We start from the raw sequence: 20,588 nt of genomic DNA on the forward strand, positions 1-20,588 counted from the left end.
TCCTAATCAGCATACACATAATCACGAATGTACGCATCAGTAAGTGTCTAAGTCACGTAAGACCACAGCGCAATCACTAGGTTCCCCTTTATTCAAGTTGAACCAACGAGCCTTCGATACCCATTAGTAGCATGCTCTTCTCGAAATCCGAAGGTCCTGGTTTCGATTCTCGCACAAACCCAAATTAAAGCAATTTTCATTAACCTTTCAGAGAATTTCAGCGTCAACGCGAACATTCTTTGACCTGTTCCTGAATTTTTATTAATTCTTTGCTTCCAGCGGCATTGCTCACTACCAACGGTCTTACTTCAAGGTGTCATTATATTGAAGGTGTCCTGGCATCAGCGAAGCACAGGCTAATTTTAGAGCCATAGCTGTACTCAGCGTGAAGCTCGAGTTTCAGTCCGTTGTGCGTATATGACATCGAAGTGACCTTCAGACTTAGCGATTTCATAGCAACAGCCTTAGGTCAGATGCCGGAGCATACTTTGACTATGGCCAATACGATAGTGTCTCCAAAAATATTGCCCTCCCCCCTCCCAAATTTCGCCCACCTCACATCCGAAATTTGTCCTCCATTGATTTTGACCGTAATCGATGTTCAGGCTAATTTGAATGGGCTCGATGCGATGGTGGTCTCCAAAGCTGACCCGGGCACTCCCAAATAGTCCACCCCCGAAATTTGACCATCATCGATTTGGACCCAAATCAACGTCCACGCTAATTAGAACATGCTCGTTACGATGGTACTCTCCAAATTTTACTTAACCCGAGTCAAAACACACACATAGCAGCCGCAAGCAATAAGTCGAGCCTAGAGGTAAAAACAGCCAAATCATTGGGGAAGCAAGAACAGCTATTCGGTCTAAGATAGTTAAACCACTGCTAGTTTTATTTTTTAAACTGTTCGCGCGTTGCAGGGGAATGCAAATGGGTACCGTCATAGCTGTTGAGAGATGGGCTAGGGAAGAAGCGCAAAACAGTCACAGGGCTTTTCTGCGTGCGCATAGCTCTGAAAAATTTTCCATTCATTTGCTAATGCCTGATCTAGCTTCCATGACGCTGCTACGCTTCCGTGATACCAAGGACACATATCTGGGGTGAGGCGAGAACAACTTTAGACTGCCATTATGGGTTCCAAGAACCGGCACTTAGGGAACAAGTTTCAGCCGTGGGTCATTGTTACCCGGTTCGATAACGACGACGTATCACGTAGGAGACCGCACAACTCTCAGCAATCTCTTACTGCCTCTGTGGTGGAAACCCGGTAGTTCGCCATTTCACACTATTCGAGAGAATGTTTACTCTAAACCGAACCTCAAAGCGCTTAAGAAGTTGCGTAATAAGTGAACAAAACATTCTGAAATCACACTGCTCTGACTCAGGACCTCACCAAATTACAAAGCGGTACTGCGCGTACATTCTAAAACATATCAGCGTCACAAACCTGTGCCAACTTACACGCCTCCTGAGAAAGAATATCCTGTACGGTCTACTGCACTGATATCACACAGCCATGTCCCTCTTGCATATTACGCAACTCGTACATAACGCGTCCTTGCCAGGAGTGTTCAGAAATAAGCATAGCTTCGTGTTTTACCTCACTGATGTCACTATAAATGAATTTGACTACAACCAGAAGTTCTGTAGCATTCAATAGAGGCAACACTGGTGCTATGACAACATTTTCAGTGGTCTCACACCTGGACCGCCTTACTCGGGCTCATTTTAAGTGAAACCCACGTTTAAGTACAAATGTGTCACACATCTTGTGTCCAGCCGAAGTGGTTGGACATAGGAGGCAAGCAAATTGTGATGGTGCCACCAGTGCGTTTGAGCACCTGTTCAACACCAGCCCACTCGCCTTTGCGTGTTTGGTCTGCGGAACACTCTAATCAATACTTTTAATTTAAGTGGCATCTCTATGCTCAATCGCAAAGAACGTTAGTAACATCGCGGCGAGGCAGGGTTAGGGACCAGCTAGCCCTGAAATTTCATTTAATTTCATTTTAATACCTTAAAGACCCGCGGGGGGTATTACATAAGGGGTGGGTACAAACAGTCAAATGAACAAGTGCTATGTTGAAAAATGGTTGGTAACAGCTTCGGCGAATGTGGATGGGCATGAGATGGTAGCGATGTCATTGGAGAGGTCGTTCCAGTCTACAGAAACACGGTGAAAAAAAGAAGCGGCACAGGTAACAGTACGGGCACGGGGGCGAACCACTTGGAAAGGATGACGAATGTGGTGGGATATGCCGGCTGGTGGGCCAATGTAGGGAGCGCAGCGCAGCGAACTACGGAAAAATTTATGGTATAGGCAGAGGCTAGAAATACGACGACGAAGTGAAAGGGGCGCTAAACTGGATTCTGCTTTTAAAGATGTCACACTTATGTCATACGAATAGGAGGAATGAATGAATCTGGCTGCTCTGTTTTGAAGTGACTCGAGCGCATTGATAAGGTAAACTTGATGAGGGTTCCAAACTGGCGATGCGTAATCTAACTTTGACCTGACAAGAGATTTATATGCTAGTACTTATACCTCTTGTGGGGCGTGGCGAAGATGACGTCGTGGCGAAGATGACTTAGATATGCGAACAAAAATATTGGCGTGTTTGTCGCAAGCTGGCTGCCATTTCTCTTATGTTATCAAACGAGCTTCATGCCCTCACTGGCACAGTTAAGTAGCAAGTCATCCACATCTGCCAGGATATATCTTGGTCCAGACGTATTTTAATAGCTGCGCTAAGCGCACCTTTGGCTACACTTCTGCTGTAGTCAAGCCTTACAACCGCTTTCTCTATAGCGACTAGCATAGATAACACTTGTTATGCCCCAACTGGACTATGCTAGTTCTATTGTTATTCCTCACCAAGCAGACAATTTTTTTTCTAAACCATTGTAATGTCCTGGTTCTAGGTCCGTCTGTACAGCTACTCTTATCACACCTGTGTGCCCGAAATAAAGCTGCTGCTCGATTATTCCACTCTCATCCATTGTCGGACGCCGGGGTGGCTCAGTGGTTATGGCGCTCGGCTGCTGACCCGAAAGACGCGGGCCCGATCCCGGCCGCGGGGGTCGAATTTTATGGAGGCGAAATTCTAGAGACCCGTGTACTGTGCGATGTCAGTGCAGGTTAATGAACCTCAGGTGGTCGAAATTTCCAGAGCCCTTCACTACAGCGACACTCATAGCCTGAGTCGCTTTGGGAGGCTAAACCCTCCGAAACTAAATCATCCATTGCCGTGAACTACAATGTTTCAGGCAACCAGAGACTTCTTTTTAATACCGTGCCACCAGACAACTTCATCTGAACAGACAGTCACTTGTTCAGCAGCAGCCACGGTAAAGGGATTTACCCCAGTGTGCCTGGACGACAATATTTTCAAAGCCATTTTTTTTTACGTACAATCAAAGACTCAAATGACTTTACTGCAGAAATCACCATATTAGGGGATGGAAATGACTGAACAGCGTTAACAGAAGGGACGGGAGAAAAGAACACCGACACATGCGCTGTTGTTCTCTCCAACTAGCCCGACTAAGCTCTCTTCTTGAATATTAGGGCAGCCCCATTAATTCAAGTCCACCATTGAATAGAATTTTGAGCCGCTAAACGCCGTTCTAGTTCACCTCCTCCCCTTCTCGTAATGCCCCGTAGCAACTAAGCATTTCAGTTACCGCGACCAAAAGAACAACGATATAGCGATTGCGGTGTTCAAGGGAAGGTGCAGCAGCTGACACTCGGTCTGTGCTCATGCGTGTACCTTCAGCTTTCTTCGCTTGCAAAGTCAGCCATGAGGTGATGACGTGCCGATTTGTCGACGACCCACATGATTTGGGACGAATCAAAAACTGGGCGAGTTGGTGAACGTTGAACATTATGTACAGCGCGAAAAACGAAGACAGGGGAAGAAACACGCAAACAAACAAGCGCTGACTATCAATTGAAATTTTATTAGGAAATACTCGTGCTTATAAAGGCATCAACCCAGCACGCGCAGGCGCACAAAAGCATGAAACACGACAAAAACAACATAAACAGCAAACCAAACCACACGTGCGCATTAGCCTTATTACACTGCAGCAGTACTCTCAAGATAGTTCAGTTCAACCTGGTGTAACGCCACCGAAGGTTTTGCAACGCACGGGATGCGCGATGTGGCGATCAGATACGCCTCTACTATTTCCCGGCCCTTCTCATTCCTGCGCCTGAAGACAACGTCAGCACGCCCCTAATCAGGAACATACACGCTATCATTTTCTTTACTGTAGTCACGGCCATGTAGAACGAGATTTGATGAAGCGACAGATGTCCCCAGCGACCTCTCGTGCTCTCTCAGGCGGACGTTGAGGCACCTTCCAGTCTGCCCATAATAAATTTTCTCACACGATACGGGTATTTTGTACACAACGCCCGTGATGCACGGCACGTATCTGTCGGCGTGTCTGACAGCTCACGCGCTTGAAATGGGCCTCGACTCGTCCATTCTTTTCTTGACAGCGGCTCAAATCTTGCCAACCTTATTCTCAGCAGTAAAAACCTCGTCGTTGTTCTCAGTTATGCACTCTTTCACTGCCCTCAACAGGCTGTCATGTGGAAGCGAGTAGAAGAGGTCCTCTACGTCAATACTCAGCGCAGAGGAGGTCCCTAGATTCTGCTGCGTAAGGAACTCAATAATGCTAGTGGAACCTGGGATTAAGAACGGGTCCACAATTTTTAGAGACCTCACTTGCTTCTGTAAAAATCCCGACGCCTCATACTGCCACGTTGACTTTTCGTGACATGACATGAGAGTGACATGAGAACCTCAGTAGGCCTGTGGAAATTTTTTAAGGAAAAGGGAAGGCTTGAAATTTACCTTTGAGTTGCCAGATAGTCGGCATATCCAGTTCCTGGATATTAATCTGTTCTTTACCGAAGATCACGTGCGTTGGAAATATGCACCACGATCGCAGAAACCCTTTCTCAGCCACGAGTCTGGTCACTCGAGGCTTGTTAAAGATGGCATAGCAATGTCATGCCTCGGGTCATCATTGAATAAGTCCTGCCCACACTTGTTAGGGGACAGCCCCGCCGCGGTTGCTCAGTGGTTACTGCGTTCGGCTGCTGGCCCGAAAGACGCGAGCTCAGCCCCGGCCGCGGCGGCCGAATTTCGATGGAGGCGAAATTCTAGAGGCCCGTGTACTGTGCGATGTCAGTGCACGTTAAAGAACCCCAGGGGGTCGAAATTTCCGGAGCACTTCACTATGGCGTCCCTCATAGCCTGAGTCGCTTCGGGACGTTAAACCCCAATAAACCAAACCAAATTTGTTAGAGGGCAGCTTCTACGCACAGGTTTCAAGGCTCAAAGAGGCTGGATTTCCGGTAGAGAGCTTCGCGCGTCTGCCTGAGAGGCTTTTGGTGAAAATGAAAGAGGGTTACCAAAAAGCCCAGGAAAGTGCTGGTAACAACAAGATAGCTCCCATTCCATATCTACATGGTGCCTCCCATCTTCTCAAAAAAGGTGCAGGCATGTTCGGCATAGAGGTGGTTTTTTTTTTTTTTTTTTGCTGAGAATGAGGTTGGCAAGATATGTGCCGCGGTCAGGAAAAGAATGGACGAGTCGAGGCCCATTTCAGGAGCGTGCGCTGTCAGACACACCAGCAGATACGTGCCGTGCAACACGGGCGTTGTGTACAAAATACCCGTATCGTGTGGGAAAATTTATTATGGGCAGACTGGAAGGTGCCTCAATGTCCGCTTGAGAGAGCACGAGAGGTCGCTGGGGACATCTGCCGCTTCATAAAATCTTGTTCTACATGGCTGTGACTGCAGTAAAGAAAATGATAGCGTGTATGTTTCTGATTTAGGACGTGCCGACGTTGTCTGCAGGTACAGGAACGAGAAGTGCCGGGAAATAGTAGAGGCGTATCTGATCGCCACATCGCGCATCCCGTGCGTTGCAAAACCTTCGGTGGCGTTACACTAGATAGAACTGAACTATTTTGAGAGTACTGCTGCAGTGTAATGAGGCTAATGCGCACGTGTAGTTTGCTTTGCAGTTCCTGTTTTTGTTGTGTTTCATGCTTTGTGCGCCTGCGCGTGCTAGATTGAAGCCTTTGTAAGCACAAGTATTTCCTAATAAAATTTCAGTTGATAATCAGCGCTTGTTTGTTTGCGTGTTTCTTCCCCTGTCTTCGTTTTTCGCGCTGTACAATATTAAATATTTGGGATTCACCACCGAACCCAGCTTCGAATGCACAGGACTTATGTTTCGCATAAAGGTCGCTTCTCTACCATGCCGCAGGCATCCAGAGATCCCGCCCAATCCTAGCTAAAGCATTGGCGGGCTCATATAGTCACAGCGCAAATATCGTATGCAGGAACGCAGCAATATTATCCCACAAGACGGTTCGTGGCCGTAGTCGTAGATAACTGGGAAGGCCAAACAATAGTGACATACAACTGTGGTGGAAAACAATAGTGGAAACATACAACTGTTCGGAGGCGAAGATATGTGCGTTAGGGCTGGCAGTCAAGCAGGGGGGGGGGGGGGGGGGGTCTGGGTAGTCACGTAGCAGCATTACCCAAGAATTAATCTTCCCAGCAACCTTGTCCATCAAACACGAGAGGACCCCATCTCTGAAGTATGAGTAGCCTGGATGCCTTAACACGCGTCTCTCCCTGGTAATTACCGCGTTCATACGGCAACCCGAGGACTCAACAAACGGGCACCAGTGGAAGCGTGTCCCTACCAACTTGCGCCCGCATCCTAGAGCAGTACCGATTATAGACACTAACAGCTCCCCACCTGCACAGGCAGTCGAGCACACACGATTACATGAAAATTTCGCCAGCGCACGCTTTTTGTCAAGCATCCCTTTTGCCTCACCTGATAACTCCCCTATTACATCTCATGTAGCGCCCGACCCTATGTGTATCACTCCACATTGGACTGTCCTAACCCTTCCGACCTAGCACATCATCCAAGAACAGAAATCTTCACTGTGAGAAACCGCTCTCTCCAGCAGCGGCCCGGATGCACAAAGATGGGTAGTCGACCGGACGTGCGTCCTACCTGCGGTCACTCTAGCCTTGGGCTAGGGGCCCCAGCCAGATATTTTTTTTTGGTTTTGTGGGGATTTAATGTCCCAAATCGACTCAGGCTTTGAGGGTCGCCGTAGTGAAGGGCTCCGAAAATTTCGACTATCTGGGGTTCGTTAACGTGCACTGACCTCACGCAGTACACGGGCCTCTAGAATTTCGCCTCTATAAAAATTCGAACACCGCGGTCGCCCAACCAGAGAGGTCACCAACAAAATCTAGGAGGGTCTCCAGCCACGAGGGCCTTGAGGGCAATGTCAAGGCGGACACCTTAGATCGAGAATATACTCACCGAGCGGTGCCATCCCCTCCTGCCCTATACCCCTGTCCTCCATCTTCGCCCCTAGGCTCGAAACCCAGTGCCTTAATAGACGCCTCTACCCTCTTCCTCATCCTTCCCTCTCCTCTGAAGACTCCTGCCTCCTACGGCGCCTTCAAACGAACACCTGTCCCAAACTACGCTTTTTACGCAGCACTTTACGCAGACAAATGTCCATGGTGCGGCGACACCCCAATCCTAACACATGGACATGCTCCCAAAAACTCACGATCTGAAGCCGCGTAATGCGGCCCTGGAACTGTGGGAGGTGAAGCTGACCAGCGCACGTCTCGATGATCCGGCAGCGCTCCTTATCATCGCCAGAAGGTCGGCAGAATCTTCCGGAGCCTTGGACTGAGAGCCCACCCACGGGCGCTCCAGCCACCCTCTTCAATAAACGCTCGCTCACTCACTCACTCACTCACTCACTCACTCACTCACTCACTCACTCACTCACTCACTCACTCACTCACTCACTCACTCACTCACTCACTCACTCACTCACTCACTCACTCACTCACTCACTCACTCACTCACTCACTCACTCACTCACTCACTCACTCACTCACTCACTCACTCACTCACTCACTCACTCATTCACGATCCAGGAAATAGAAAATTTACTTCTGTAAATATTTCTTGGGATTCTTTGCACTTCCATTCTTTGGTTCTTGAAGCCACGCAATTTTGTCTGATATCTTTCTCAAAATACCGCATTTTATTCCACTTTAGACATCCGTGCTATCTTTTTTTTTTTTTGTGAATGCGCGGTGTCCAAAGGCTTCATCTGGACATTTCTATGGTGTTTCACTGCAGTTTTATCACTGGAACGGCCGCTGTCTGACTCGGAGCCATTAAAATAAGAAGTCCCATTAATGCACACCGACGTAGGCAGTGTTATGTATTACGTACGTACGTAATGAATTTCAGTAATGAGTCAACCGCTTTCCACATCTTTCCAACGCCTCGACGGGGTGGCTTTCTTTGTTATCAAATCAGGGCAGTACACACACTCGCAGTTTGTTTATATCACCGATCATCACTTTCTCGGTACTGCTAGTCACCAAAAGTGAAAGATCAAACAGCCGTCGAAGGTTCTTCTGAGGCCACGTGGCATGCTGCATTTTCCAGGAAAGACGACGTCTGTTGGCACATCTGCAAGCATTCCGGAAACGCAACACCGAATGAGAACAAGGGCATCGCTTCCAACAATCTGCAAAAGCGTTAATGACTGTTTTTTTTTGTTCTATTAGCAGGATAAGTATATGTAGCACGCTTTTCAATTGAAAAGGTATTCTGGAAACATTTCCTGCAATTGTGCAAGACAGTTGATTTGAAATTTTTTCCACCCTTGTAGCAGCTGGTTTGCACGATTGACATCCGGCGCCAGCTTCCACTTTCCGTGAAGCCCAGTGTTCGGGAAGAACTTGACGCGCCACCTGTCGCTAACATGGGAAGTCATCCGACAGCCCATGTTCTTTCTGTACATCCCGGAAACTGTGTCGCTGTGATTCATGCCGCGGATTTCGCGTGCGAACTAAATAAAATTAAGTACCCGGCACATGTATGCTTGGAAATCTGCATGAAATACTAGAATACGCTTTACCTGATTTATCTAGAATTATCTTTTAACCGACACAGGGCATGCGCTAAGCTAGAGGCACTTAGGCTGCTCCGAGAATGCCGCCACTAACGGACACGTTGTACGCAAGTGACGCGAAGACTGATTTTTTTCAACACGATGCATGCAGGCGTCGTTTCTTGGACAATCTAGTACATTTACACCTGTAATCTAAACCTGCCTCTACTAGACCACAGTTTTCATTATATTTACAGCGCGAAGCTTTCAGTCATGTGACTTTCTAGCTCAGAGTGCTTAGAATGCTCCCAGACACAATGGCATTTGTTTGGTATTCGAAAACGTATAAACTCTGTCACTAGTAAACGAGAGCGTTGCCGTGAGACCAGTAACTAAACTGATCTTATCTACTCAGTAGTCACCTAAAATTGGGAAATTAGAGATTTCTCGAGACTGCCAGTTTTTTATTCTCACAAGCAGTTCATATCTGAGGCGTTTTATTTTGCTATAAATCACTATAGAGCTGAAAACAAGTGTTAAACGTCACTTTACATTTTCGTTCTTTTTAGGCCCGCAAGAAGGCTGGAGTTGGGCCAAAAATATACACTGGCATCCCTGGTGAGGTACAGACGTGAAACTTCTGCTGTTCGCCAGGGGAATTGCAGGCCTTTTATATTATGAACCCGCGATAAAGCGACCCTCATATGGAAAAGCCTCTAGTGTGCTTTGACAGCACTGTTCGAAATGACGAGACCCTGAGGCGTACGGAAGAACGTAGTTCAATACTTCAAACCTAAAAACAAACTCATGCACTGTGCAAGCGTGAGACTGACGGTTACTTTTGAAGCGTATTTTATGCTGGTAAGAGGAATTACATCTTACGTTTTCAAACCTAGGTCAGGTGAGTTAAATGACTATCACAGAAGCTACAGCCGCTCGCTGGTACTCCAGCAGAATTTGACGCTCTAAACATCAACGGAAAGTAAACACCCAAGGGCGCGAAGGCGAACATGTGACGGAAAACACAGGAGCAACAACAAAAAGATAAGCAAGCAAATAAAACACTGCAGATTACGAATACGACGCTCACATGCATGAATTTTATAACTCGGACGCGGGTCAAGTGAACGGCAGATATTTTGTTTTGGCATTATTACGTGTTCAAACCCCTCTCTGAAATCTGCCGCGGCTGAGGAATAAACCCTACGAGCAACGGACGACCTTCCACAGCCATCACCTTGTCGCACACGTTTCGCTTCCGCTGTGTTTAAAGGCAATCAAAAGCACACGACCGACGTTCTCGTCTGGCTTGTGACGCATGCTGAATTGAGAGCTCCCACCAGTGATTTTTAAATATAAAACCTTGGGGGCCTTCTTAACCAAATTCTTAAAAAATAAAATGCGATAGGCTTAGGTTGCCTGCCATGGTGTCTACAGTGAACGTCTAATGTTGTTCTTGCGATTTTCCCAGCAAAACTTTGGTTAGGTTTCATTTCGCTAATATGGTGTGAATGAGTTGCCACCTTCTAGAATGTTCGAGTACCTTCATTGGATTATCACACAGGATTATACTAATCCTACATACTAATACACCTTAATGCACCTACTAATCCAGCTTAATTCATTTTCTGGGGTGGACCTACTTCCACAATTTCAGGGGTGCACTTGCAACTTGCCATAGTCGGCAGGTTGCTCACAATCAGGCGGCCAGATTGCCACCTGTCACGATGTTCAGGTTGTGATAATGTCACGCGGTCATGTGACCTCTGTCGACCAATCAGGATTACCCTTCAGGGCAGGTTACAATGACGTCACATGGTCACATGATCGCTCCATGAATCAGAGAGTTTCGTTACAACAAAACCTGAAAATGCACGATAATCTCAATGCAATTGCATCATGAAAGTTGTCTATGTGGCGCACCTCTCTGAAGGAGGTAACGCCGCCGCGATGGCTCAGCGGTTATGGTGCTCGGCTGCTGACCCGAAAGACGCGGGTTCGATCCCGGCCGCGGCGGTTGAATTTCTATGAAGGTGAAATTCTAGAGGCCCGTTGTACTGTACGATGTCAGTACACGTTAAAGAACCCCAGGTGGTCGAAATTTCCGGAGCCCTTAACTACGGCGTCCCTCATAGCCTGAGTTGCTTTGGGACGTTAAACCCCATAAACTAAACCAATCTTTGAAGGAGGCGAATGACAGTTATTAGACATCATCGTAGGCGACCAATTAGCTGCTTTCCGACATTTCGTTTGAACTGCCTCCCACGGAAGATTACAAAAATATTGATCTTGGATCAGTATCTATCGCGTCATAGGCAATTGAAATATTTTCTAATGATATGATCATTTTTACCTCCTTTACGGTCTGAAAAAGAAAAATTGCGAAACGCCCGCAGGGCACTTTTGACCGCAGTGCAGGAAATATAACTTTCACGCTCAGTTAATTTGTTCGCACAAGCTACACGCGCCGGCTACAGCATATGCAGACTGGCCTGCTCGCATATCGTTATGATAGCGCTTGACAAAAAAAAAAAAAACGTCTACCTCCATGCAGTAATCAAAAACCTAACAAGAAAAAAAGAAGTGGTTATAATGTCATTCTTAAGACAGGTTGCTTGCTTGGGAAAAACTCCAGAAGCATTGGGATCAGAGCAGGCGCAGAGGAAGAGAAGCCGCTTGTGTATGACGACAAAAATATTTCACGCACAGTGGAGAATACAAAGTTCGAACAGCAGCGCTGTTCCTGTTGATATCAGTTGATACATTTGGCCTGACTTTGTTATGATGGCACCATCAGATAGGTAACGTCGATTAGCCCTAAGCTGCAAGTGAATTGTTGTCAATGTAATACTTACAGAATCGCTCTTCAGGAGCCCAAGCTTACTCCACAGAGAAATAAAAAAGCTCGACGTCAAAGGTAAATTCTGTTTATAACGCTTGCAGCCACCTGAAACGAAGCAACAAGCAATCGGTTTATGATTGGTAGCTCATTAATATATATTTCTATTGAGACGTTTAATTACAGAGTGGGTAGAGTGGACGCAAATTTGTGTGCGCCTCTTTGTTCTGCAAAATCAGGTCCTCCAATAAAATGTCCAGGGCGTTTGTAGGTCTCAACGAAAATGCATTAAAAATCGTTTTCAGCACGTACACGTCAAATGAATGAATGAATGAATGAATGAATGAATGAATGAATGAATGAATGAATGAATGAATGAATGAATGAATGAATGAATGAATGAATGAATGAATGAATGAATGAATGAATGAGCCGCCGCGGTGGCTCAGTGGTTATGGTGCTCGGCTGCTGACCCGAAAGACGCGGGTTCGATCCCGGCCGCGGCGGTTGAATTTCTTTGGGGGAGAAATTCTAGAGGCCCGTGTACTGTGCGATGTCAGTGCACGTTAAAGAACCCCAGGTGGTAGAAATTTCCGGAGCCCTCCACTACGGCGTCTCTCATAGCCTTAGTCGCTTTGGGACGTTAAACCCCATAAACCAACCAATGAATGAATGGCTATAAAGCCGAAATTTTACGCTGTTATACTGCAGGACAAATCACTGAAGTTTCTTGAACACAACACTCTAAGGTAGTACAGCGCACTCTTAGGTTCTTGAGATCGCCCTTTTGTATCAAGTAGACTTATGGGATGGCTTATAACCAGCGTGATGAGCTCAAAGCGAAACATGAACGCATGCAAGAAATTGAAGATCTCAAACAATACTACTCAAAACGGATCAGCGTAATCTGTACTCGCTGATACGAAACAATTTATACGTTATCTCCAGGGGTCCTGGCGAGGTAGCCGTGACTGCATTTATTAGCCAGACATCGCGACAGACACCCGTGCCACGAACTAATCAACAATCGAACCCTGATGACTACGACATCGACCAGTGACGCCCTTTATAAAGCTTTCATTTCTTTTCCCCACAACAGGAGAGACCTCTGCACGTCATCGAGCATCTCGCGTCAAGGATGCACATTTTCGCGTGCCAAGATAGTGTCCAGCGCCTACTCACACTAGGCAGTGATAGGGCCCATTCCGAGGTCTCGATAGTGTGGGAAAGACGCACGCTCGACATCAACGGCAGGCGCGACGGACGTCGTAGCAGCGGTATGCGTCAAGACAATCTACGGCGCCGCAGTGGTTACCTATCCTACAATACCCTTTTACTCAGATATTCGGCTCCAGTCTCCTCGCTACCAACAGCCTTAGCCTCACGACAGGGCTTCACTCAACAGGGGGGGGGGGGGGGGGGGGGGGGGGGGGTTGAGGGGTCAAGAACTCTCTCGCAAGAAGGCAAGAAGTGTGCCCTAACGAAACTCTGCCGTCGACTCAAGGAGCAAATAGAAGAAGGAAAAAAAGATTCTGACTGGCTTGAAAGCGCGAACGCCTCCAGGAATACATCCACTTTTATTCCAGATGCTCTCAGGCCTAGCCTCTCCCGACACGAGTTTCTCGACCTCCTCTGAGTCCGCGAGCACTCGACACCTTCTGTGCCAACGTTAGGTGACGTAACTGACACTATTTTGTAGCAACGTGGTGCCTATCATTGCAGCAACCGACTGTGCGAACGTGCGTTTGCGTTGGCCGTTCATCGCACATTAAATACCGAGTTTACGTCAGAAAAATAGCGCGTTTACTAGTTACATGTTGTACTGGAAAACGTGAGAATTTCACAGAAACTGAAAAGTTGATTAGCTCAACAATGCCCTACTTACCTGTTAATAAGCTGATTGCCAGGCCAAGGCATATTGTAAAGGAGGCGCTGAGAAAGCCACTCCAGTATGACGAGAATTTATACAAAGGAAAGAGATCGTCAAAGTTCCTGCAACACAGACAAGATGAACTCGTCAAAAGCAAAATCCAACCTCAGAAACATCATCACGTGGATATGGCGCAGGATATACCTGCACCACAAGTCAGCTAAAATCTTTGTCATGTGGACATGACTCGGGTAAATGTGCCGCATTCCATCAGATAAATCAGACCGTCATAAAACAACTGAAATGCAGCTAACTCAACATGCAACATTGCTTGTGAAATAATAAATAAGTGGATTGATCAGACACGAATCATTCCCATTAGTTGAGCCTCTCGAGTAACATCACGAGTGTCGTAGCTCCACAAGACGAAAAAGAACAATTTGATTCCCGCTGAAAGAGCGTGGTAATGTGAGCACGTTTCATGATAGTGCGGCGCTACTGGACAACGCGCATTTTTCGTTTTTCCATGTGTTAGGGTATTTTTATGTGCTTATTTCTTATGACACTGCATCAGCTGTAGCTGGGACGTCGTCAGGGTTAACACTTAGTCAGATATGTGGATCCCCGGCTTCAGTATCAAAAACGAAATGACCCAACACTGAAGGGTTGCATCCAATAAGCGCCTATAATAGTGCCATTTTGGTGGTGAACGTACACACTGCTCTCTTCACTGGTGTACGCACTGGTCAGCGTCATGTTGAGTGGGCAGCGCTCCGTCGTGACAGGCATCTTGGGAAAGCGCACCCCGCTGAAGGTCTTCCCAACTGCCTGCCATATCACCAGGCAGCTGGACAAGGTTGTAGCAATTGAGGCGCCCTGTAAATATTCAGTTCGTATTGATAGCAGGAAATTTTGCTGACGGCATGACGTGGTCATAGGGATGTACACTCTTGATTGCATCAAACAGTACCGATATACACGCAGCCGCTCCGGGTTGGTTGAAAGGTGACTTAAACATCGATTGACGAGACCTGCATCCACTTTTAGTTTTTTTACCTTTGCTGGGGTCCATTCGGCAGCAGAAGACGCACTTATCCGCGAAATAAAACGCTTTCCTGACTCACCGTTATATGAGAAAATGGCGCGCACACCGATTCAGACAGCGTATTTAGACCGTTCGGTGCAGATGAGACGAGAAAAATCTGTCTGCCCTTTACAGGGAAGAAAACAGAAGTGCGCCAATAGCCTATGCTGCTTTCAAATCGGAACATGGAGTGACATGGATAAGGACGCAGAGAAGAGGGAGGCCTGGAAAAAAACTGTAGTGGGATGAAAGGGGCAGATTTGCTACACTTGTAGTGGGATGAACGCTCACATGCGGGAGTGGACGGGTTTATTCGACGTCACACGACACGAATAGCTCTGGGATGACTGCATTAGAGCGCTGATAGGGCTGGCTTGTAAAAACTGCGTAAGCTTACTCAGCCACTGTGATGAGTGCAGACACTCTGAACAATACTGTAGATCATGTGTGGATAAGGTGACTTAGTAATGCTAAAGTTTGACGAGGCGATTGAACTTCTTTGGTAGGAGCACGAAAAAAATATGTGGACGAGAACAGAAAAAGGGCCACGTGAAGCATTGCTTTGAACTCGAACGTCAATATACGGCAGTGTGGACATGACTGGCCTGCATTATTCTTTTCCAGATAACACGTGGAAGGAATGTGTAAAATCAGGCGCATCGGACGTTAATGATCAACCGCATTTCATGAACACCGACAGCGGAATATCAGCGGATAGTTTCTTGGGAAACTGTCCCTGTACTTGCTTTTTCCCCTGTAGGTTGGGATGGCGGCGTACATAGGCGAAAAAATCTAGCAAGGACAAGGGCAAGTGTTCACCGCCGAGGTTCCACACGGTGCACAGACGCAGTTTCTAAATACCATCAAAACATGAAGCCTGAGCATGCTTGTTGGGTGCGCGTTTTGTGCTCAGCCTTGCCTCTGCTGAATTTCATGTCTAGCCATATCAAGCTCGTCAAGAGGTTAATGTTCTATTGTCTATCCTCAGGTCTACGGTCGCGAAGTTCTTTGAGCATCGAGTCCGCCCTAGCTTGCAGACTCAAGTCGTCACAGTAACAGACGCTGGCCATTCGGTTATTACTGTTGGCAGGCTGCATGAGAGGCTAGCCAAAAAGAAGGCTGATCAGAGCAAGGTGCCCCAATAGGATATCCGCCCTGAACTTGACGCGTACGTTCCCTTTCGCACTGTTTCAAAGTGAGATTCAAGTAAAATCTTAATGATGCGTTTTCGGCTGAGGGGAAGCTGGGAAGTATTGGTGCCCCTGCGCAGGTTATCCTAGATGAAGCAGGTGCATGACATACGTGTCGAGAAGTGTGTAAAACGCGGCGCGTGAACAGAATGGCTGAATGGCGCGAAGACGCTGTATACTCCCTTTTCCTGCCGACGCGCGTGCGCGGAGCAGACAAGCTTTTTTAGAAGGACTGTCTTAGAGAATTGAATTAGTTATGCAAGGTGCCTCCATCAAACCTCTATTTGCACTGCTCGTAACTCTCGATGCGCATCGTTCAATGAGTGGTCACTGTTATGAAGCCGCAAAGATCAAATGATTGCAGATTGAATCGAGGGCGTATCATATCGAAGAGAGTTGCGCTGCGTTAATGGGCAAGCAGTCGAATGATATACTGGAATGCGATGTGGCTTTTTGTATGGGCTTTTCAATTCCTTGCGGTAGACGTCAATTCTTTGCGGTAGTCCTCGCTATGGGCGAGGACTGTAAATTGTGCATAATATTCATTTCTTGAATGAATCTCATGCAGAAACTAAACCCTCGTGGCACCCGTTTTTCTCTCCTTGCCGACATTTAAAAAAAAATTGTTAGCAATCTAGAGGGTGCAGTTCGGCTCAGCATCTTTGTCGCCTTGCAATTAAGGTCACTGCTTCACGCTCTTAATGGCCAATTTCGTGCGGAGCTTCTCAGACACTCATATTTCTTCGGACACTGCAATAAACGAGTGTCAGCTGTTAGACATACTTATTTATGTGCACATATTCACGCATACATACACTGTAAATACCACAGCGGTGTTCAAGTGGCGTTAGTGGCGTTGCTGCCGATTATAAGCTCCCGTGGTCCCCCATGGTAGCCTGGCCGGTCAGGAATCTTCAGTCGATTAAGCCAGGATGACTGTTTTCCCTCAACTGGATTTTCTATCATTTAGAATTGCGCTAAGTACAGATGTCTGCTATACCGGAACATTTCAAAAAGCCAGGATGTGCTGGATAACCTTTTTGTTGAGTGCCTCTACAGTCTCTCACTGAAGATTTGAGATGTGGAATAAATTGTAGCCGCAGGTTACTTTTTAGCAGCCTGTTTTAGCATAAGCTAGTTGTTGCCTTGGTGGCATGGCACATACCCACGACGGGGGATATTTATTTATTTATTTATTTATTTATATACCCTAAAGGCCCAAGTGGGCATTAGAGGGGGCGGGGGGGGGGCATGAAAACAACACAATACAGAATACTTGCACACAGTAGTTAACAAATACAAAAATAAATATACATACAAATTATACGTACACAGCATTGCAGTCGCTGAAGGATACATACGTTGAGCCTATAAGACAATAAATATTTCGACAATGCTGAAAATATCACGGTGAGGTTTGTAGACCAAGGTGCGCTCAAAGTTTTCTTTGGAAACGTGATAACTCAGTTTCAGCAACTATGTCAGCCGGTAGCGAGTTCCACTCTGCCATAGATAATAGTAAGGGTGGTGTTTGATACTTCAGTGTTGGTGCGAAGATGGGTTGCACTTTGTGGGAATGATCAGACCGGGATGAAATATGGTGGGCAGGGGCGATGCGATCAGCTGTGAACGGGCAGTCATCGTAGTACAAAGAATGAAAGAACGATAAACGAGATAACTTTCGTCGAGTGATAAGGTCGGGAATATTGATACTTTGCTTCAGTAATGACACGCTTTGATACGGTGAATATGAAGAAAGGATGAACCTCACAGCTTTATTTTGCACAGACTCAAGACGGTTAATTAATGAAACGCTGCTTGGACTGAATATTAAAGACGTATTCTAAAGCTGACCTTATGAGAGTAGTGTATGCGCGAAGCTTTGTCTCGGAGTTGGCAAGATATAGACGACGTTTGATGAGTCCCAGCTTCTGAAATGCTTTGTTTGTGATGTGATTTATGTGGGCGTCCCAGCTTGAATCAGCACTGATATAAACACCAAGGTACTTAAAACAATCCGTTCTTTCAACTATATTCTCACTAATTGCGTAGACATTACGAGGTGTATTAGTGCGCGTGGAAAAGGTCATCAACTTTGTTTTTTTAATATTAATTTCCATCTGCCATAGCTGGCACCATTCATTTAGGCGCACTAAGTTGCTCTGTAGAATAACTGCATCAAGGGGGGCGACTATTCTTCTATAGATTACACAATCGTCAGCGAATAGTCGTACGTTCGATGATATATTAGATGCTATGTCATTAATGTAAATTAAAAATAGTAATGACCCTAAGACGGATCCCTGAGGGACTCCCGATATCACTCGTGAACTGTTAGATGAATACTTTTTGACTTTGACACTTTGTGAGCGATTGCTTATGAATTCTTCGATCCAACGGGGGATGCCGAGGTGCAGCGGAAGGTTGTTAACTTTCTTCATTAGTTTGATATGGGGGACGCGATCGAAAGCTTTTGAAAAATCTATAAATATGGCGTCAGTATATATTAATTCGTGTACCGATTCATGAAGATCTGTTAAGAGCTCAAATAGCTGTGTCTGACAGGATTTCTTTTGCCTAAAGCCATGCTGGTTAGCAATAAGCAAGTTATTGGCGTTCAGGTGGGTCATTATGTGCGAGTAAAGGATATGTTCAAGCAGCTTGCAACAAATCGATGTTAGTGATATGGGGCGATATTTTGCGGTGACGTGCTATCACCGGATTTAAAAACTGGGCTGACGTTTGCTGTTTTCCAGTCATCGGGAATGCATCCTGTATCTAAAGACTGTTGAAATATTGAAGTTAGTAAGGCAACCGACACGTGTGCGGTAAGTTTTAAAAGTTTGGTATTGATACCGTCTGGACCAGGGCTACAATTAAGGGGAAGTCGCTCAAAAGCTCGTGCAGCACCAGCTGCGCTAATGATGATCGGTTCTGATGTATGAAGGACTAATGGTTCTAGAGGTTCACGGTAATTAAAAGGCACTGATTCGATTGTAAATGTGTCTGTGAAATGCTTGTTGAATAGGACAGGCATTGGCTCTGGAGGTGCCACACGTCCGCTCACATTTTCGATACTGGTATCTCATGGCTGCCCTTAGGGTTTATCACTAGCCAGAATTTTACAGGGTTGGTTCTTAACAAGTAAGGGTAAAGTGTGATTAAAAAAATTGTTTTTAGACTCCTTTATGGCGATTTCGGTCGTAGCATATACGTCTTTAGACTGTTGCCAGGCGCTGTAAGAGTTAACTTCCTTAGCTTTGCGGTACACTCTTTTCTTTTTGTTAAGACACTGTTTAACATCTTTTGTGAACCATGGGGCATCATTTCTTGTTTTGACGTGTAATTTTGGGATGCAGGCATGTTCGATTTCCTTCAACCTATCGCGAAATAACAACCAATTTTCGTTTGTCGTGCGAGTCTCAAAGGTGGTTTTAAAAATATGCGCAAAGTCTCTTAGCATGCGGTTCATTTTTTAATGGTCGCATTTCGGGTAGTTTAGGATGTATTTGGTTGTAATCTGCTTGACAGGACCGTACATGGGTACTAAACTGTGGACGAATCTGTGATCGCTTATCTCTTTGAGTACGTATGTGCGGGAATGAGTAGGAAGGTTAGTAAATAACAGATCTAGAACGTGATCACCTCGGGTGGGCTCCTGTACCAGCTGAGTTAAATGAAACGCCGCCATTGTATCAAGCAGGCGGGAACATTCGTGGCGATTCGATCCGGAAGTGACATATGACGTTTTCCCGTTAATAGCAGAAAAAATTGAAGTCGCCGCCTAATAGTACAATGCTTTGGGGGTACGTAGCGAAAATGTGTTCTAGTGCATCCTGGAAATGATCGATAAAATCGGGACGACTGTTTGGAGGACGATAGCATGCACCTATGATATATGTGACACCTTTGAGCCGAACCATGACTCATAACAGCTCAAGACACGTGTCAAAGGCGGCGAGACATGGCTGATAATCGCTCCGTATGGCGACCATTACGCCTCCTCCCCTTCCCTCTTTCCTGTCTTTACGAAAAACAGTTAGGTCATCAGGAAGTGATAGTTCGCGGTTGGAAACGTTGGGCGTTAACCATGTCTCGGTGCCAAGAATGATGTCTGGAGAGCAGGTAAAAATTATGCCTTCCACGGTGTCAAGTTTGGGAACTATACTGCGGAAGTTTGCAAGAAGCACGGAAATTTCTCGAAGCTTGCGGGATGACAACCTGCTTTGAGTTTTCGGTCATTTAGGACTGCGCCCATTTTGTTCGAATACCTTCACAACTTGTTCCAAAACGGGGTCATATTTGTAAGTTGCACCGCGGAACTGCAGCTTATTAAACCGAAGAGTGAATCCCTTCTTTTCCTCCCGAATGCTTTTTACATAATCCCTCAATTTTTTTCGTTGTAGTTGGATTTTAGATGAAAAGTCTCCTTCCAACCACACTTTGGGCTCGACGTCTTTTAGGTTGAATGCATTCCGTAGTACTTCCTTTACCTTGAAATTAAGGAACTTGATAATTATTGGACGCTTGTAATCATCGCGACGCCGGCCGATGCGGTGGGCTCGTTCAATGTCGTTTACATCTAGTTTAACTTTTAGGTGGGTGAAAATGAATTCC

At 46.2% G+C, this 20,588-nt stretch overlaps 1 protein-coding gene across 1 annotated transcript in view; it reads right to left on the minus strand.

The window, feature by feature from the left end:
• Positions 1-8,380: 8,380 nt before the first annotated feature.
• Positions 8,381-20,588, minus strand: part of LOC149354197 (sodium-coupled monocarboxylate transporter 2-like) — a 71,650-nt gene continuing 59,442 nt past the window's right edge. Inside the window, exons 12-15 of the mRNA XM_089577469.1 lie at positions 14,413-14,573; positions 13,713-13,819; positions 11,844-11,935; positions 8,381-8,564 (exon numbers count right to left, since the gene is read on the minus strand). Coding sequence (XP_089433595.1) covers positions 8,487-8,564; positions 11,844-11,935; positions 13,713-13,819; positions 14,413-14,573 — 438 coding nt within the window. The 3' untranslated portion in view covers positions 8,381-8,486. The remainder of the gene's footprint in view (positions 8,565-11,843; positions 11,936-13,712; positions 13,820-14,412; positions 14,574-20,588) is intronic.

Source organism: Amblyomma mixtum, chromosome 3 (assembly GCF_055824585.1).
Source record: "Amblyomma mixtum isolate Tamu chromosome 3, ASM5582458v1, whole genome shotgun sequence".
Classification (NCBI taxonomy): Eukaryota; Metazoa; Arthropoda; class Arachnida; order Ixodida; family Ixodidae; genus Amblyomma; species Amblyomma mixtum.